We start from the raw sequence: 20,573 nt of genomic DNA, 5'->3' as shown, positions 1-20,573 counted from the left end.
GTAGACATAAATACAAATTGAGGGATCTTTAAAAAATATTCTGTAAAACTACTATACTACTTACTTACTTCTTCTTCCTAGTTAGTCAGTTGTCTGAGGCATGCTGAGAGAAGCTGGAACAGGTTAATGAAATGGTATCTTAAAGCTTTCCTTTTTTGCCATTTCAGGTTTGTCGTTAAAATATTATATCTCTGTGTTTTGCTGCTGAAATGTTTGAATGGTGTTGGTTATCGATTACTAAAATTCTTGGACTTTTGTGACCTTTCCTCATGGGCACAATTTTGTGTTTTTTTCTTTGTTAGAAGTATTTTTCTCATAACACATTTTTCTTTAGAAATTAATATTTTATCATTTCAAGACATGACAGTTGGGGTGTTTTTATGGAACAATGATCAGATTCCTTTATTTGGCCTAGCTTAACAGCTGCCAAGATGTCATTGTTTGGCCATAATATAAGCCTTGTTACACTCCATATTTAAGTAATAAGATGTATGTTTTCACATAGGAGCAATGGGAATAAGTACAGTTGCTGTTTCTGCTTAAAGAAAAAAAAATACTTTGGCCTGATGCCTTGCATATCATCTCTTGAGGTTCATCTAGATACACTGATGACCTAGAAGGGGAAAAATATATGGCCAGTTTCTAATGCAATAAAACAGAACACTTACAATGAAACTTCAATACATGAGCTTGTACATTAAGTGAAGATAATTACAGAGGTTGTATCCTACTTACATCTGGAAAAAAAAATATGTTCAGGGCTTGACAATCAAGAGACTGTAACCTGCTGCTGTGTCAAATAATTTTTCAAAGTAACTGACCCATTAATATAGTTACATGCTTGCAACAAATTGATTTGAATCTTATCAATAACATTGTGTTATCACCTCTTCCTCCCAAAAAAGTAGTTGTGGAACATTAGTCAGAAAACTAAAATAATATAAACAGTAAAGTTCACCAACTTCTAAATCCTCCGTGTAATATTGTTAATTTTTTCCATACTCTTTATCTTCCGTTTTGCCTATTTCTGTGTTCATTTCTGGTTTTTCTGCCTCTTCTCCCCATCTCCTTACCTGTTGTTGAAAATTTCTTATTATGACTCTTCCTAATCTGTGTTGTTTCCCATTTCCCACAAGGCTCATTTTTAAATTTTGTAAGGCCTCAGGGCAAGTTCTTTAACCCATACCTAGTTTTCTCCCATATAGCCTTGCCTCCCTAACCCTTCTATCTATCTCTCTGCCCATTCCCACAAAAATACTTCCTTCTTGTTAGGTTTCTTTTCCCCTTCCCTCTGTCCCTATCTGGATTTCTGTTTCCTCTCTCTCCTCCTTTGCATTGTCAACAAAAGAAAAGCAAAAACTTTGATATTGTACAAATTAAAGTTTTAAAATTTTCAGAAGGAAAACTATTTAAAGAATGAACTCTTTTTTCCACAATAAGCCATTCTCTGTTAGGAAGGCCATTCTCTGTCTCCTGTCTGGAATGGAGCAACGTCACTTTCCCTTGTAACAATAATTTAGATAATCGTGTTTGTAACACATTTTCAAGCAGCTATTGCTTGTTGGCCATTTGTATCTTGTCTACGGTACATCAGTAGTTTTACCGTGCTTTGTAGATGTGATGAATCAAAGGCCTCTACATCTTATGTTCTTAAAACATTTGTAAATGGCCTCCAGAGAGAGAGAGAAAACTATATGAGAGTTCTTTGTCCACTGGAACTGTGCCCGTTCCATTGGGATAAATGCCTTGGAGGGGGAATTTATAAGTTAAACTGCCTTTTTTTTTTTTTTTAAAGCCATGTCACTACACACTCTAATTTTAAACATAGCTTTAAAGTTTTCCTTATTTATATTAGGTGTCTTGTTTGCAGTTTGGACATGAAGAATTGTGATTCTTCAGCTTGGTTGCTCAAATTGATCCCAAAGGCACAGTTTCACTCTGCAGTAAAGTAAAATACAATTTTCCAATAAATAGGCATAATTAGGTAATATAACAATAAGATGGCACCCTTAATAACAAGGTGTTATAGGCTTGTGAATTTCATGACTTATTTAATATTAATGAACTTAATTTCAATGTGTTTTGAATTTGCATGTTTAAAACCAAATTCACAGTTGAATAACTATATGCATGGGAAGCCTTCCTTTGTTGCTCTGTAAGCTCACTACTCTCTCCACTTTCAGATCTCTTTTTAATACCTGCCTCTTCCGTGATGCCTATAAGAGATCAACCAATTAAATAGTGGATTGTAGAACACATGGCATTAGTTGGCATTTACTTTAGAGGTCATCCCCTAAAGAATGAATGCCATGTGTTAATGTAAAGAAGCAACAGTTTATTCCCATTATAAATGTTTGGTGAAAGCTCAGCTCCATAAGATGAGATATGAAATCTATATCCTTATGTGACACCGTTTGCATCTATTTCTCTGCTGTTATTTAGCCTGAATCTTTTACCATGGAACAAATTACCTTCTAGTTCTCCATAGCAGATCATTATCACGTAATACCTGGAAGTAATCTGGAAATACCTACAAACTTGCCAACTTCTCAGAACAGTGAGTTCACATTGCAGTGCTCAGAGGTATCATCTGGACAATTTTATTTACTTATTTGGATTTCTTCAGTAATAAAACAGTTGGCAAGAGGTCAACATATCATGGGGATTTTTCCATAAAAAAAAGTGATTATAAGACTCCTTTATGAAAAAGGAAAAAACACTTTTTTTTCCTATTTGTAGCAATGTAAAGCTAAAAGTGAAAATCGTCTCCATACTAGATAATAAATACCTTGTCAGTATTCAGACATACTTTGTTTGTCTGAAAAGTGTAACAGCTAGACTGTAGTCAGAGGTTGGCCCAGCAAATTTTTATCTCTGACTCTTCCTATGCTCCATTACCAAAACAGCAGCAGCAGCATGATAGTTGGTTGTTTGACTCTGCATTTTTATGATACAAGAACAGGAACAGTGAAATAAATTTGTTAGTCTCTAAGGTGCCACACGGACTCCTCGTTGTTTTTGAATGATTTTGGCACACTTAAGTTTTACAGAGGGATCCTTCAGTAGCCAAGCCATGAAAGAACTATCAACTTCAAATTAAATGTTAATTCTATATATAATACAATGTAAATATGGTTGATAAAGGATAAGTTTTAAATGTGATGCTTCTAGAATGTTTGTTTTATGCGTGAGGTATTCTGGATAAAAAGAGAGCTTCACATACATAATATGACTGTTTGGCTGAGCAATTTAAAGTGATTTATAAAGTGTTTGTAACTAGCCCAACCAGGGGCGGCTCTAGGAATTTGGCCGCCCCAAGCACGTCGGCATGCCACAGGGGGCGCGCTGCCGGTCGCCGGTCCCGCAGCTCCGGGGGACCTCTTGCAGACGTGCCTGCGGAGGGTGTGCTGGTCCCGCGGCTCCAGTGGAGCATCCGCAGGCGCGCTGGGGTCTGGAGCCAGCCCTGAGACCAACAACAAGGTTAGAGCTACAACGGTAGGACTGGTGCTGACTTTGAAGAAGGCTACTTCCCCTCTTCCCAGATAGAGGCAATCTGTGCTAGGGGTCTGATCAATGGGAAAGGTGGGTATTTTTGATAGGAGGGGTAGATACCATTTTACCACATTGTCTTCTAGGCATAATTCCATAGGATTGTTGGTGCTATGCAGTTTCAGAGCTAATTTGTCAATAGGAGCATCTCATGGTCTGTTATTCAGCTGGCATCTTAACAGTCAGATTGATTTGTAATGGTTCTACCAAATACTTACGGTTACACATCACTGGTGTGATTTATGTTGCATGTGAAAGAGAGTGAATTGAGTGACCTGGAAGGTGCAGTCCTTTATTTCTACAGCTAGTAGAGCTGTGACAGCAATAATATAAGATTCATAATTGTAGGTCACTGATGTCTCAAACTTGTTCTAGAGGAGCCACTCCCCAAAATTACTGCATGTCTCCATGCACTTTGGATTCTGGGCACCTCTACTAAGGCTGCCAAAGACAATTAAATATTGTGTGCTGTGGACAATTGTATACTAGCTTCGATCACCACCTGATTTCACATAGGCCAACTGTGATGGGTAGGACAGGGGCTGATGCAGGCCAAGGGAGAGGCAGGAGGTGGGTCATCTGGTCTCATTGCTTCCTGCATTTGTGTTATACAGGAGGTCAGACTAAAAGATAACAGTTTCTTCTGGCCTTGGTATCTATGATTTGTAAACAGAATTTGCTTGAAGAATACAGGAGGCTGGGTGGGGAGGGAGGTGCTCTCTGATTTGTCTACACTACTGTGGTAAGTTGACCTAAGTTACGCTACTCCAGCTATGTGAATAACATAGGGAGTTGATATAGCTTAGCTCAACTTACTGCGGTGTCTACACCGCGCTGTGTTGATGGGAGATGCTCTCCCATCGACTTATCTTAATCTTCTCATTCTGGTGGAGTACCGGAGTTGACCGGAGAGCGCTCCGCTATCAATTTAGCGGATCTTCACTAGACATGCTAAATCGATCCCACTGCATCGATCGCAGCAGCGTTGATCCCTGGTAAGTATAGACATGGCCTCTGTGAGCCTTGAGGAAACGTGTGAATATGCACAAGCCAAAACACCCTGCAAGTGACTGGGCCAGAAAGAAAGAGGTACTTGCAGTTTACATTTAAAAAAAAAAAGCCACCTCCTTTATGTCCTTTGGTTTTGGAGACTGCTACATTAAACTGTAAGGGACCTTAATTTACTCTTGACACTGAAGGGAACTTTGTATGAGGTGAACCACTTTCAAGACTGAACAAAAGAAAATCTTCCCTTGTGAATTTAAAAATGGGGGGGTGGAAACTGGCTCTGGTGCTGGAGGTTGACTTCCCTCAGCCGCTGCTCCCCGGGGCCGCTCTCCAGATGGCCTGCAGGCACCCCTGGAGCCACTGCTTGAACCACCCCGAGACCGTTGCTGCTCTGGCGGTCCCCAGGACGTCCCTAGGATCGCTGCTTGGGAGCTCCCTGGAGCCAGCCACACTGGCCACTGCTCAGGTGATTACTGCCTGGGGCCACCCAAGCAGCGGCCAATGCAGCTGGCCCCAGGGCAGCCCCTGGGATCGCTGCTCAGGCGCTCTCTGGGCCACCCCGGTCTGCGGGACCAGCCAGACCAGCCACGGCTTGGGCAGTCCTGGAGCCAGTCGTCTGGGGCCTCCTGAGCAGTGGCCTGTGTGGCTGGCCCTGGGTCACTCCAGCGATGGCCGGTCTGGCTGGCCATGGGGCACCCAAGCAGCTGGTCCTGGAGTCAGCTGCACCAGCTGCTGCAGAAGTCACAGAGATCGCAGAAAGTCACAGAATCCGTGATTTTTGTGAGAGAAACTGCAACCTTTTTAATGGGATTAGAAACAACCTGTTCAGAGGAAGTAAAAAGAGTGCTGTTATGCAGCAGAAAACAGTTTACATGCTGCTGGTATGACCTCAAACACATTCCACCAACAATCTTATCTCTGTCAGATACACTGGACTACATCCTAGAACTACAAATCTCAGGGCTATCCCCAAGCTCCGTTAGAGACCACATGGCAGTCATCACAGCTTTCCATTCTCCAATAAAAGGTTTTTCTCCCACCCAAAACGAAGTTCCTCATGAAGCTTGGAAATCTTTTTCCACCTGTCAGATGTCCTGCTCCGGTTTGGGACCTCAATCTGGTTATTAAATGCCTTACAAATCATGGTTTGAACCAATGGCTACCTGCTCACTCCTCCATTTATCGATGAAAAAATCATTTCTGGTAGCCATCACATTGGCTCAACTTTCACAGTATCTTTTACGTTATGGCCACACCCCAAGATTTTACCCAAAATATCTTCTTAGTTTCATATTAACCAACCCATTCACCTTCCGATCTTCCACCCTACATCTCACCTAGGCAAAGAAGAGCGCTGTTACCCACACTTGATGTCAGGAGAGCCGTGTACAAAACCTTTCTGAAAGACTCTCAAATTATTTCTTGGGTGCAGACAGATCAAAAGAGTCTGCAATCTCTAAACAAAGACGTTCCAAGTGGATAGCCAACTGCATTATTTGTTGCTACCAATCTTGTAATTTCCAAGCACCCTCAGACTATATGAGGTCTGTTTCTGCTTCTACAACCATGACTTAGATCTCTATATATACGTTTGTTGAGCACTATCCAATAACTCGTGGCTCTGCTTTCAAATGCTGCATTTCTTCAAATTACTGTGATTTAGAAACAAAATAGTGAAGGCTTACACAGAGCACATATACAAATAAAAGGATGAAGCTTCAACTGGTTCAGATCTTGTGCCAAAATCAAATATGAAAAACTGGTTTCTGATCACTTTTCAGTGTGTAACTCAGCTCTCATCCCTCTGGTAAGGCCCAAGTATGCCTATATTACATGACGCCATGTATGTATGCAACCATGCATGGGAGACTACAAGCATGGCTCAAATCAGTCTACCAACCAAGCAGACATAATTTGGACAAGCTGGTTCCTTCTGGAGTTTTACATACATTCTGGAATGGTGGATGGACCAGGACTATTTGAGTGGTTGACCCCCTTTTCACATTCCCTTTCAACAAGAATAGTTGTAGTAGATGCCTTTACAATCAGCTGAGACACTCACCGGGCTTGGCTTTTCAGTAGCTAGATCGGGAAGAGAGAAGCTGCTCTGTAGTAGTCCAAGAGTGTTTCCGACTATTAGGTAAAATATCTCCTATATTCTCCTATTTAGCAAAGTAGAAGTGTTTTTCACTTTGGGCTTCTACTTAAGGGATTCAGCCTATGAGGGCAAGTATCTAGGGCATTTTGGAATACTTACTAAATCTGAAGTCTTCTGGCCTTTCTTTAAGTTCCCTAAAGGTTCATCTGGCAGATACTTCTGCCATTCACTCCCCATTTTCAAGGGAAAAAAGTGTTTCTCAAGAGAATTGCTCACCTGATTCCACCTGTAAAAGCATCAGTTCTGCTTTGGGATCTTAACACAGTGTTAGCTACTTTCATGGGGCCTCCAGTTGAACCTTTGGCAACTTGCTTCTGGGCCTGTTTGTCCCAGAACAGTGCCTTACCATCACAGACCCTAAGCTTTTGATAACATCTCTGCTCACTTACCTATCCTGGACGTTTGCAGCTCTACTACCTGATACTCCATACATACATTCACTCATTACACCATCACAATGACTTTGAGGGAGTATGACCTTGCCAAAGTTCACATACTTCGGTCACTGTTTAGACTCTGAGCCCCACTGCCTGTGTTACTGAGTTCAGTATTTCAATCAGTTGTGCACCTACTGTATAGTAATTTAATCTAGAACACATTTCCCTAGTTTGCTTATGAGACTGTCAAGTGGGACTGTGTCAAAAGTCTTACTAAATTCCAGGCACTTTAGTATATCACTTCTACCGGTCAAAGAAGAAAATTAGATTGGTTTGGCACAATTTGCTTTTGACAAATGTGTTGACTACTACACATCCTCCTATCATTGTCTAGGTTTGAACAAATTGTTTAATTATTTGTTCCAGTATATTTCTGATATATTGATTTAGGCTGACTGGTATATAATTCTCTGGGTCCTCCTTTTTCAAGATAGGTAATATATTTGCCCATTTCCAGTCCTTTGGGACTTCAACCATCTTCCATGAATTCTCAAAGATAATTGTTAATGGTTCAAGAATTGCTTTGCTGTTTCCTTAAGTACTCTAGAGCAAAGTTTATTAGACACTGCTGACTTGAATACATCTAACTTAACTATATACCGTATTCTTTAACCTGTTCTTTTCTTATTTTGGCCTGAGATCCTTCCCCCTAGTTTTTAATATTTTTGGTAAGCATCAGGTCTCAATCTTTTTAGTGAAGATTGAAGCAACCACAATAAAAAGCATTATACTAGACTAAAATAAAAGGACAAGGTTTTTAAGACTATGGGAAGGATATCCACTCCCATAGGAGAACTAGAAAAATGTATTCCTCCATAGCTCCTTCACGGTCTCCTTACTATCTTTTTACTGTCAGAGAGGTAGCCGTGTTAGTCTGGATCTGTAAAAAGCGACAGAGTCCTGTGGCACCTTATAGACTAACAGAAGTATTGGAGCATAAGCTTTTGTGGGTGAATACCCACTTCGTGTCTGTAAAGCCTATCATTTGTATCTAAGCACTAAAAAGGTAAATTAGATCTATGTGCTGATGTTGGTTTGGTTTAGCTTGTTTTCTGGTAAGATGTCAATGGATAATATTGAGACCCCCCTGTGGTTCAGTCCCTTACATGTCTTAGTTATTTCACGTAGTATGTTGCCATAATGGACAGGTGTTATCAACTTAGTGAAGGGATGCAGTCAACCATCCTCAAATCGTTGTGTATTGCTGGGCTTCTAAGACAATCTTACCCAGTCTCTAACCTCCCATTGATGGTGGACAGCGGTTATAGTGAGGAGGTCATCCTCCTTCATGTTCTCACTTATTGAAATAACTTGTTTTTCGATTGTAGAGTAAGTGTCTAGGGTCTCTTTCAGCCACAACCTTTGCATGAACAGCCATATGTTTAGACGTGGCATGAAAGTATTTCAGTTGTGCACTTCACACAGGCTGTGCCCTTACCGCCTGACATTGAAACAGCACCACTGCTCCACTGACCACAAATTTAAGTTAATTCCTCTTACAGCTTGTAGCAATATCTTGATTTTAGTAAGGCTTTTGACACAGTCCCACATGACATTCTCTTAAATGGAGGAAATGTGGTCTAGATTAAATTACTATAAGGTGAGTGAAAAACAGGTTGAAAGACTGTACTCAAGAGTAGTTATTGGTCCAGTGCTAGTCAATATTTTCTTTAATGGCTTCGATAATGGAATGGAGAGTATGCTTATAAAATTAGCAGATGACACCAAGCTGGAAGGGGTTACAAGCACTTTGGAGGACAGAAGTAAAATTCAAAACAACTTTGACAAATTGGAGAACTGGTCTGAATTCAACAAGATGAAATTCAATAAAGACAAAGGCAAAATACTACCCTTAGGAAGGGAAAAAAAATTAAATGCACAACTACAAAATGGGGAATAACTGGCTAAGTGGTAGTACTACTGAAAAAGATCTGGGGGTATAATGGATCACAAATTAAATGAGAATCTGCAGTGTTTATGCAGCTGTGAAAAAGACTAATATAATTCTGTGGTGTTTTAACAGCAGTGTCATATGTAAGACTCAGGAGGTAATTGTCCTGCTCCATTCAGCACTGGTAAGGCCTCCGCAGGAGGCCTGTGTCCAGTTCAGGGCAACCCACTTTAGGAAGAATGTGAACAAATTTGGGGCAAGGCCAGATGAGAGCAAAAAAAATGATAAAAGTTTTAGAAAACCTGACTTATGTGAAAAAGTTGTGGAATCCCCATTGTTGGAGATTATGAGAAACAGGACAAACACTTGTCAGGTATTGTCTAAGTCAGCGTTTCTCAAATGCGGTCACTGTGACCACATTCGGCCACCAGGGACTTTTTTTGTGGACACAGCCTCATGGGCGGTGATTCGGAGGGGAGGGAGGAAAGTAGCATCTCCTCCCCTGGGGCTGCCAGCAGGGGTTGGGCCCTGTCCCCCTCTAGAGCCAGAAATGCTGGAGGAGTAGGCAGCTGGTGTGAGTTCCCCACCTTCCTGGGGCTGGTGGGGCTCGGGCTTCTGGCTTCAGCACTGGGGTGGTAACAGCAAGCTCGGCCATGGAGCAGCGAGCTCTGGTCCCTGGCCACAGGGCTTCAGCCTGGCCCCAGACTTGCTACCCTTCCCAGCACCGCTGGCTCCCGCTGCCTCCCCCAGCCCCTAAGCTGGCTCCCCCAATTGCACCTGGTCCCTGCTGCCTCCTCTGGTCCCCCCTATCCATTGCCCCCTGATCCCCTACTGCCTCCCTACCCACCTCCCCATCCAGGGCTTAATTTGTCCCCCAGCTTGCCGGGGCTGAGTAAATTTGCTGTGAAAAGTGATATTTGTATGTTTGTTAATATCACTTTTCACTATCTCCCAGGTAGCTAGGAAGTCTGCTTCTGTGAAAAAAATGTTAACAAACACACACATGCCACTTTTCACAGCAGCAGACTTACTAGCTAGCAAGTCTAAAACAAAAAAGCAACCAAAAAAAGCAAAAGAAATAACAAAAGACAAGAACATGAAAAGCACCTTATTCTTCTTCGAGTGATTGCTCATATGCATTCCAGTTAGGTGTGCGCGTGCCGCATGCACGCTCGTCGGAAGATTTTTACCCTAGCAACATTCGGTGGGTCGGCTGGGCGCCCCCTGGAGTGGCACCGCTATAGCACCAGATATATACCCCTGCCGACCCGTCCGCTCCTCAGTTCCTTCTTACCGCCCGTGACGGTCGTTGGAACAGTGGAGTGTGGCATCGCTGTCCTCCACAACCCTAGCTTCTCGCTCTTGTTTCTACCTTGTTGTGTATATAGTTCAACTTTAGAATAGTTAGAGTTAGTTTACTAGTTTAGTTTAGTTGTAGTTCACTGGGGAATTGGGGCACTAGCCCCCTTTTTCCCCTGACCCGGTGCGGGCTCATGCCCAAGGCACCAGGGTTTAAGCCGTGCTCGGCCTGCCAGAAGCCGATGCCGGTTGGAGACCCTCACGAATCTTGCCTGAAGTGCTTAGGAGAGTCTCACCTTCCTGATAAGTGCCGCATTTGCAAGTCTTTCAAGCCAAGAACAAAAAAGGAGCGGGACTTTCGCTTAAAGCAACTCCTAATGGAGTCGGCACTTAGCCCTGCGGCGCCGGCACCAACCACCCAGCAGTCCACATTGGTGAGGAGTGCGCCTTCGGCACCAGCTCACTCCAGCACCGAAGCCCGGCACCGACAACGGCTGGCACCGGTTCCCCGGCACCGTTCCCTCTCCCCTTCGGGGAAACGCAAGGTGGCGTCGACTTCGTCCTCCAAAAAGGACCATATGTCCAGGCCCGTAGTCCGAACTCCGGTACCTACGCCGGCACCGCAACTCCAAGCTCCTCCTAACGCGGCACCGTCAACTCTGGCACCGCAAGGGCCGTCGAGTCCGGTACCACACTGCTCCCCGGTACACACTGCGGTCGAGCTGGCTCTCCCGTCAACTCCAGAGACTTTCTCGACGGCAAGAGAGCTGATTGCGCTGACGGAGCCGACACAGCCTCAACCCCCGGAACCGCCGGTGCGGGTTGTCAAGTCAGTTGGCAAGCCGGCCATAATGAGGCCTCCTTCCTCTGACCACCAGGAGAAACGTCACTCCAGATCTCGATCTCGGAGACGTTCCCACTCATGGCGGTCTTGATCCCGGCACCGCTTGCAGTCCCAGTACCGCTCTCCATCGCGGTACCGGTCGTACTCGCGGAGAAGATCACGATCCCGGTCGCAGGACAGACGTTATCGGCACTGGTCCGGCTCTCGGTACCGCTCGTCCCGCAGCCGTTCTCACCATAGAGGCATGAGATCCCGGTCGACCTCCCGGCACCGGCACGGTAGATGGTCCCGATCTCACTCCCGGCACTGACAAGACCAGTACCGTTCCCCGGTACCGTCCCGGGACCGAACGGCTGGATCGGCGGCACCGTCTCACGGCTTCTCGGCACCGCCATGGCCTTCGAGACAACCATCCGTATCCTCCCACGCCGGCAGTGCTGCTTACCAGCAAAACGAGCCTCAAGGCCAAGACCAAGGGCCTCCTCAATGGGCTTTCTGGACCCCGTGGGTGTACCACGAGGCGCAAGGTGCCCCATTCGCGGCTCAGTGCTCGGGGACCTCCGACCATCGAGCTCCAGAAGCCACGATAAGCAGGCCTCCTCCCGTGGACACAGAAGAGGCACCACTGGCATCTGAGGAACCTGAAGCGCCTCTCATTGCAGACGCTCCTCAGCCGCTCACTGATCCACCACAAGACCCTCTGGTACCGGGTCTCTCCTCCTCCTCACCTGATGAGGCAGTTGCAGGAACATCCTCCTTGGGTCCTCCTCCTATTGACCTTCGGGCACATCAGGACTTGTTGAGGAGGGTAGCTCAAAATATGAGCCTGCCGGTTGAGGAGGTAGCAGAAGTAGAGGATCCAGTGGTGGACATATTGACGGCGGATGCCCCCCTCCGAGTGGCCCTGCTGTTTATACGTACCATTCAAAACAATGCAGATACCATATGGCAGTCCCCGGCCTCCATCCCACCGACTGCTCGGGGAGTGGAGAGAAAATACATGGTCCCGTCAAAGGGCTATGAGTATCTGTGCACTCACCCTGCTCGCTGGTCGTGCAATCCATCAATGACCGTGAGCGACATGGCCAGCAAGCGCCGGCTCCTAAGGCGAAGGAAGCGAGGCGCATGGACCTTCTAGGCCGTAAGATCTACTCGGCTGGCGGCCTTCAACTTAGGGTGGCCAACCAACAAGCCCTGCTAAGCCGCTACAGCTTTAATACATGGGTGTCTGTAGACAAGTTCACCGAGCTTCTGCCACAAGACTCCCGTCCAGAGTTCACGGCCCTTGTGGAAAAGGGTAAAAAAGTGGCCAGAACTGCCCTCCAGGCTTCCCTGGATTCAGCGGACTCGGCGGCCAGAGCCCTGGCCTCTGGCATAACAATGAGGCGCATATCATGGCTCCAAGCCTCGACTCTCCCACCTGAATTACAACAAACGATTCAGGATCTGCCTTTCGACGGTCAGGGTCTCTTTTCGGAGAAAACTGACCCAAGGCTGCAGAGCCTCAAGGACAACCGCATTACGATGCGCTCGTTGGGAATGCACACTCCGGTGACCCAACGGAGGTCCTTCCGGCCCCAGCCGTACCACCCCTACAATCAACCCAGGTCGCGACCAGACACCAGGCGTCGTGGCAGGGTGAATTGGCGGAGACAGTCGGGTAACCTGGGAAACCAAACCCAACCGCCCCCGAAACCAGCTTCGGAGTCGAAGCAGAACTTTTGATGGGACGCCCGAGGACGGCCCACCAGTTTCCCTACCGGATCCTTCCCCATCTTTTTCCAACCGTCTCTCCCATTTCCTCCCTGCCTGGTCCCAGATAACATCCGACAGCTGGGTCCTCCGCACGGTGGAAGCGGGATACCACCTCCAATTTGTTTCTCCTCCTCCCTCCCACCCACCCTACCCGTCCCTCTTCAGGGACTCCTCTCACGAGCAATTCCTCTTGCAAGAGGTCGAGACTTTCTTGAGTTTGGGTGCCATAGAGGAGGTGCCAGAAGGCATGAGGGGCAGGGGGGTTTATTCCCACTACTTCCTAATCCCCAAGGCAAAGGGAGGCCTACGACCAATCCTAGACCTGTGAGAGCTCAACAGATTTATGGTGAAGCTCAAGTTCCGCATGGTAACCCTGGGGACCATTATCCCTTCCCTGGATCTGGGAGACTGGTATGCCGCCCTCGATATGAAGGACGCGTACTTCCACATTGCCATTTACCCGCCTCATCGACGCTACCTTCGCTTTGTCGTCAACCACCAGCACTACCAATTCACGGTGCTCCCCTTCGGCCTCTCTATGGCGCCAAGGGTCTTCACCAAGTGCATGGCTGTGGTCGCTGCAGCTCTCCGCCGTCATCGGATACACGTCTACCCGTACCTTGACGACTGGCTGATTCGCGGGACTTCCCAACAGCAGGTGTCTCAGCACGTGAGCATGGTCACAGACCCCTTCGGCAGGCTAGGCCTTATGGTCAACGCCGAAAAGTCTACATTGACTCCAGTGCAGAGGATAGAATTCATCGGAGCAGTTCTGGACTCCAATCTGGCCAGAGCCTGCCTCCCTCTGCCTCGGTTTCAGGCCATGGCTTCGATCATTCGAAGCTTCCAATCCTTCCCGACAACGTCGGTGCGCACCTGCCTCAGCCTACTAGGTCACATGGCCTCATGCACTTTCGTGACCCTATACGCGAAACTCAGGCTTCGAAGTTTCCAAACATGGCTCGCGTCCATATACTGCCCGCACAGGGACAATATAGACACGGTGGTCACAATTCCCGGCTCAGTCCTCGACTCCCTCAATTGGTGGTTAGACCCAGCGGTGGTATGCACAGGAGTGCCGTTCCACCCTCCCCAACCCTCCGTAGCGCTAACCACAGACGCATCGTCCTTGGGGTGGGGTGCCCACCTCGGCAACTGATACACCCAGGGCCTTTGGTCACCCCACGAGCTGGCCTTACATATCAACGTCAGGGAGCTGAGGGCAGTCCGCCTGGCGTGCCAAACGTTCCGAGTCCATCTACAAGGCCGCTGTGTATCCGTCTTCACGGACAACAGGACAACAATGTTCTACATAAACAAGCAGGACGGGGCGCGTTCCTCCCTACTTTGCCAAGAAGCCCTCCACCTGTGGGACTTCTGCTTAGCCCACTCTATCCATTTAGTAGCGTCCTTTCTCCTGGGAGTACAGAACACCTTGGCAGATCGCCTCAGCAGGTCATTCCTGTCTCACGAATGGTCGATCTGCCCCGATGTCATCCACACAGTTTTCCAGAGGTGGGGCTTTCCCCTAGTAGACCTCTTTGCCTCCAAAGAGAACAGGAAATGCCACCGGTTCTGCTCCTACCAAGGACGCTCCCCGGGCTCCCTTTCAGACGCTTTTCTCCTCCCGTGCCATAGGCACCTGCTGTATGCCTTTCCACCGTTTCCCCTCATTCACAGAGTGCTGCTCAAGCTCCGGAGGGACAGAGCCAACCTTATTCTCATTGCTCCGGCATGGCCGAGGCAGCACTGGTACACCCTGCTCTTCAACCTGTCTGTGGCGAAACCAATTCCCCTGCCGCTATGGCCGGATCTCATAACGCAAGACTTTGGCAGGCTTCACCACCTGGACCTGCAGTCCCTTCACCTCACGGCTTGGCTCCTGTGTGGTTGACTCAGGCGGAGCGAAGTTGTTCTGCTGCAGTACAGCAGGTGATTCTGGGGAGCAGACAACCTTCCACTAGGTCGACTTACCTCGCCAAGTGGAAGCGTTTCGCCCACTGGTGCGATCAAAACGGCTTCGATCCCCACCTGGTGTCTATTCCAAAGATATTGGACTACCTTTGGTCCCTCAAGGAGCAGGGCCTCGCGGTCTCCTCCTTAAAGGTGCACCTGGCAGCCATTTCGGCCTTCCGACCCAGCGAGGGTGGCCGTTCTATTCTTTCTAACCACATGGTTTCCCGGTTCCTTAAGGGGCTAGAACGGTTGTACCCACAGATCCGGCGCCCAGCCCCTACCTGGGACTTAAACCTGGTCTTAGCCAAACTTATGGGTCCCCCTTTCGAGCCTATGGCCACATGTTCCCTTTTATATCTCTCCTGGAAAACGGCCTTCCTTGTCGCTATCACTTCGGCGAGGCGAGTCTCAGAACTTCGCGCCCTGACGCGGACCCCCCTTATACGGTCTTCCACAAAGACAAGGTGCACCTCCGACCACATCCCTCCTTCCTCCCCAAGGTGGTGTCTGTTTTTCTTGTAAACCAGGACATCTTCCTCCCGGTTTTTTTCCCGAAACCACACTCATAGCGCCGGGAACAGCAGTTTCATACTTTGGACGTCCGTAGGGCTCTAGCCTTTTATATAGAGCGGACGAAACCCTTTCGGTGTTCGCCCCAGCTCTTTGTGGCAGTAGCGGACCGCATGAAGGTCATGTCAGTCTCTTCCCAACGGATCTCGTCCTGGGTGACATCCTGTATCAAGACATGCTACAAGCTTGCTCATGTTCAGGCTAGCCATCTTACTGCTCACTCTACAAGGGCACACGCCTCTTCTGACGCCTTCCTGGCCCATGTCCCCATCCAGGAAATCTGTCGGGCAGCTACCTGGTCTTCAGTTCACACCTTTGCGTCCCACTACGCATTGGTACAACAATCCAGAGACGATGCAGCCTTTGGCTCAGCGGTATTACACTCTGCCACGTCTCTCTCCGACCCCACCGCCTAGGTAAGGCTTGGGAATCACCTAACTGGAATGCATATGAGCAATCACTCGAAGAAGAAAAGACGGTTACTCACCGTTGTAACTGTTCTTCGAGATGTGTTGCTCATATCTATTCCAAACCCGCCCTCCTTCCCCACTGTCGGAGTAGCCGGCAAGAAGGAACTGAGGAGCGGACGGGTCGGCAGGGGTATATATCTGGCGCTATAGCGGCGCCACTCCAGGGGGTGCCCAGCCGACCCACTGAGTGTTGCTAGGGTAAAAATCTTCCGACGAGCGTGCACGCAGTGCGCGCACACCTAACTGGAATGGATATGAGCAACACATCTCGAAGAACAACAGTTACAACGGTGAGTAACCGTCTTTTTTTGTTTCTATTCTGTTTAGGTCCAGTAAAGAATAGAGACAACAGTACATTATTTTGATTATTGAGTTTGAAAAAAAAACCCTACATAAATAAAATACAGTGATTTGGATATATATATGTGCATTTTGTCCCCTAAAGTTAATTAAGTATTTTAGGAAAAATTGTCAGAGCAGCCACCAGCAAGAGTGGGTGGCCACACTTTGAGGCCACCAAAAAATGTGTTGTGAGAACCCCTGGGCTCTAGATTTACTTGATCCTGCATCAGCGCAGGAGCTAGTCTTGATGATTTCTTGAGGTCCCTTGCAGCCCTATGATTCTATGATATGTATCAATCATTGGTAGCTTGTTCAGGATACAGATAAACCTTTTTTGCCTGGATTGAACCACAGCGATCATATTATGCCTGTCTAATTTTATTTACTTTGGTTCCCTGTAACATGTTGGATTTAAAAAAAAAAATTTAGACCTTGACTGTATTTGAGATCCAGTTGAGCATTGTTGCATTGGGTATGTTTGATAAGATACAACATATATGCCTTAAGAGAGCCATCTGTTATGTCTTAGGTTGGCAGTTGATCATGACTTTGTGGCCCCTAGAGCACTGATGTCTCTATATCTCTCTCTACTTCTTAACAACAAACCTTTCTCAATTTTAAAGGTATTTTTCAGTATGATCGCGATTAGCTCCCCACATGTCGTCTCCCTCCTCCTCTTCCTTTTTTTGGTATTTGTTCTGTTTGGTTGATCTTATCTGAATATCCTCTTTACCCTTTTAAAGTGCTTTCCTTATCCTATTTTAATTAAGACGTTTGTTTTACATATTTTAATGCTATTGTGTTGTACAGCACTCAGTGTGTTTTGGCAGAGAGGAAATGTATGTTGTCTGAAACTACTTAATTTTTTCTGATATTACCAACATTAAAACCAGTTAACTTTTAATATAAATTACTGTGTATAATGTACAAAAATCTGTGTGTATGTTGAACATATTAAACTTTTACTTTTATTCTCAGGTTGTTCCATCAAAATGGTACACATTTCTTCTGTGATTTTGCTGTTTACAAGTGCTTCCATATTTACCAGAGTACCAGAGCACATTATCCTAAAGGACCTTCTCTAACTGCAAATATCAAGAGACAAAAATAAATTGTCTCCATGTTGCTGCTTCTGCTCTTAAGTCCCCTGTACTTTGCACCTGATTTTTCCTCTCAAGTTTAAAAAAAGCTGTTAAATATGAAAAAAACGGGGAGCAGAGAGCAGTAGTAGCAGAGAGCATTAGCAATATCTGCTTCTGGCTGAAATAGCAGCATTGTTAATGCTGTGTTACACAGTATTTCTCTACCCTTGGAAGAAGCAGAGTGACATGAAGTCAATTTCTCTTTAGTTTCTGACAAGTTATCACATTGTGACTGTGGTGGGACAACATGGATTACCTGCTCTGTTTATTTTCAGCAGTATGGGAGGGCAATTCCCCTTCTTGAGGCTACATAGGGAAAAAGAATTATAGGGGAAAAAACCTACTTGCAGGCAAAAATTCTGTGATAAGAGTTTTAGATGCTCCATTTTCCTGTGTGTATGATTGTGCCTATCATATTTTGTGTATCTTTTTCAGTAAAGAGCATATACGTTATTAATGCTAATAATAAATACAACTCTTACTTTCACAGACAAATTTGACCAATTTTGGGCCATAAATCGGAAACTCATGGAGTATCCTCCAGAAGATAGTGGATTTCGCTACATCCCATTTAGAATATATCAGGTAGGAGACCACATGAAAAGCCTCATGTTTTACAAATCTGTTGTCATGCTGAGATCTGTCAAATGTTATAAAAGTAAACCAAATGAAATAAGTCCACTTATTTTTAGCTGCAAAGTAAAATTAGGTGGTCTGTTTGCTCACATTTGCTGGGCTGTTCAGTTGCATGAATTAACTGAGGAAATAGAAGTCCATAGAGCATGTTACTCACACTTGATCCTAATAAGTAATTGCTGCTCATTGTGCCAGAAATAGGTGCACAATACACAAAAGTATGCTAAGTGCTTTACAGACAAATAAAACAAAAGACTAGCCTGGGTGTTTAAATTCATATCTCTGCTAGACACTAAAAATCATGGTCTTGATAAAGTGACTGGATTTATGACTTAATGCAAAAGTCTGTAACCCATTAACCCCCCTTTTTTGTCCTATGACTACAGAGGAGTTATTGGATCACTTCATCTTGAATGGTCTCTTACAATAAGTGTTAACTACTTATGCTAAACGATTAGTTCCACCTTGTATTCAGCTGTGACAAAGGGCTTGTCTACACATAGAGCACTGCAGCGGTACAGCTGCACCGCTTTAGTGAAGAAGCAACAATGCCGACAAGGGAGCTTCCCCTGTCGGTGTAGTTAATCCACCTCCACGAGAGACGGTTGCTATGTCGCTCTCCTCTTGACATAGCGGTGTCTCCCCCTGGAGTTAGGTTGGTATAATTATGGTGCTCGGGATTGTGGATTTTTCACACCCCTGAGCTATGTAATTATAGTAGAACACCAGAGTTACGAACTGACCAATCAACCTCACACCGCATTTGGAACCAGAATTACGTAATCAGGTAGCATTAGAGATGACAAAAAAACCAAAAACAAAAGCAAATACAGTATAGTACCATCTTAAATGTAAACTAAAAAAAAAAGGAAAGCATCATTTTTCTTCTGCATGGTAAAGTTTCAAAGCTGTATTAAGTCAATATTCAGTTGTAAACTTTTGAAAAACAACCATAATGTTTTGTTCAGAGTTACAAACTTTTCAGAGTTACAAACATCCTCCATTCCCGAGGTGTTCATAACTCTGAGGTTCTACTGTATACTAATGTTAGTTTGTAAGACTTAGGGTATGTTTACACTACAAAATTTAAGTCAACCTAAGTTACATTGACATACAACCGTCTAAGTAATTCAGTTGCTTTTGCATGTCCACACTATGGTCCTTGTGTCGGTGGTGCATGTTCTCACTGTCAGTGTTGGGCATTGTGGGAAGGCTTCTGAAAGACAACAACAGTTGATGTAAGCACCTAACTACATTAGCTTAAGCGCTACACCTCTCGCAGAGATGGAGTTAAGTTGAAGTAGTGGGCAAGTAACATCAGTGGGAGCTACATTTTAGCGTGGATGCTTGCGGAGTTAGGTCATCATAAGCTGCCTCATGTCGACCTAACTCTGTAGTTTAGACCAGGGCTGAGCCTCTGAGTACCTTTCCCAGACCTGAATAAGAGCTCTCTGTAGCTCAAAAGCTTGTCTCTTTCACCAACAGATGTTGATCTAATAAAAGATATTACCTCACCCACTTTGTACCTCTTGTAGACAAATAAGAAATTATCCCTACTTGAAGAACTTGCTGTAGTATCTGCCCTTGAAGGCTCCGCTGTACACAAAATAGGCCGAGTTCATCCTCAGCTGAAGAGCTGGAGGCAAGCATTTCAGGAGGAACATTTTCCTCAGCCTCTGCATAAGCTTCTTATATTCTGTCATTATAGGCCCAATGAGAGAGCAAGTGGTGTAGGTAGTGTCTGTGAAAAAATACTCACCTTGCTAATTTCACTTGGGACATCTGTTTCTCTTATCTGTTCTAATAATGCTACTTTATTTTGAAAAGGCAAGTTTTAACACAATAAAATACTATTTAACTGTTCTTATAGCATACTTAGTATGTGAATTTAATGTGAAATATTGAAAAAGGTGCAAATTTAAGTAAGCTCAAAAAGGAATTGAATTAGGTTATTAGAAATTTTCAGTGATGCATTTTTTATATCTTTGTGATAGCTGGTAGTATGGAACTGCCCTGCTACTATTGCAGAAGTCAGAAAATTTTTTGTAGTTCATATAGCGAGCCAAGCCAATGCTAGTCAAAGCTAAGCTAGTCAATTACTCATAGACTCATAGACTTTAAGGTCAGAAGGGACCATTATGATCATCTAGTCTGACCTCCTGCACAATGCAGGCCACACAATCTCACCCATCCACTTCTATAACAAACCCCTAACCTATGTCTGAGTTATTGAAGTCCTCAAATTGTGGTTTGAAGACCTCAAGCTGCAGAGAATCCTCCAGCAAGTGACCCGTGCCCCATGCTGCAGAGGAAGGCGAAAAACCTCCAGGGCCTCTGCCGATCTGCCCTGGAGGAAACTTCCTTCCCGATCCCAAATATGGCGATCAGTTAAACCCTGAGCATGTTGGCAAGACTCACCAGCCAGCACCCAGGAAAGAATTCTCTGTAGTAACTAAGATCCCATCCCATCTAACATCCCATCACAGACCACTAGGCATACTTACCTGCTGATGACA

The 20,573-nt window shown here is 45.5% G+C and overlaps 1 protein-coding gene across 8 annotated transcripts in view; it reads left to right on the top strand.

Moving 5' to 3' along the window:
* The window catches only part of ATG5 (autophagy related 5), a 145,716-nt gene that overhangs the window by 59,074 nt on the left and 66,069 nt on the right, over window positions 1–20,573 (top strand). For all 8 annotated transcript variants that reach the window (XM_045011594.1, XM_045011598.1, XM_045011597.1 and 5 more), the window contains exon 6: window positions 17,912–18,006. In XM_045011594.1, the coding sequence (XP_044867529.1) occupies window positions 17,912–18,006 (95 nt within the window). The remainder of the gene's footprint in view (window positions 1–17,911; window positions 18,007–20,573) is intronic.

This window comes from Mauremys mutica, chromosome 3 (genome assembly GCF_020497125.1).
Source record: "Mauremys mutica isolate MM-2020 ecotype Southern chromosome 3, ASM2049712v1, whole genome shotgun sequence".
Lineage (NCBI taxonomy): Eukaryota > Metazoa > Chordata > Testudines > Geoemydidae > Mauremys > Mauremys mutica.
This window is presented reverse-complemented; position numbering and strand designations above follow the sequence as displayed.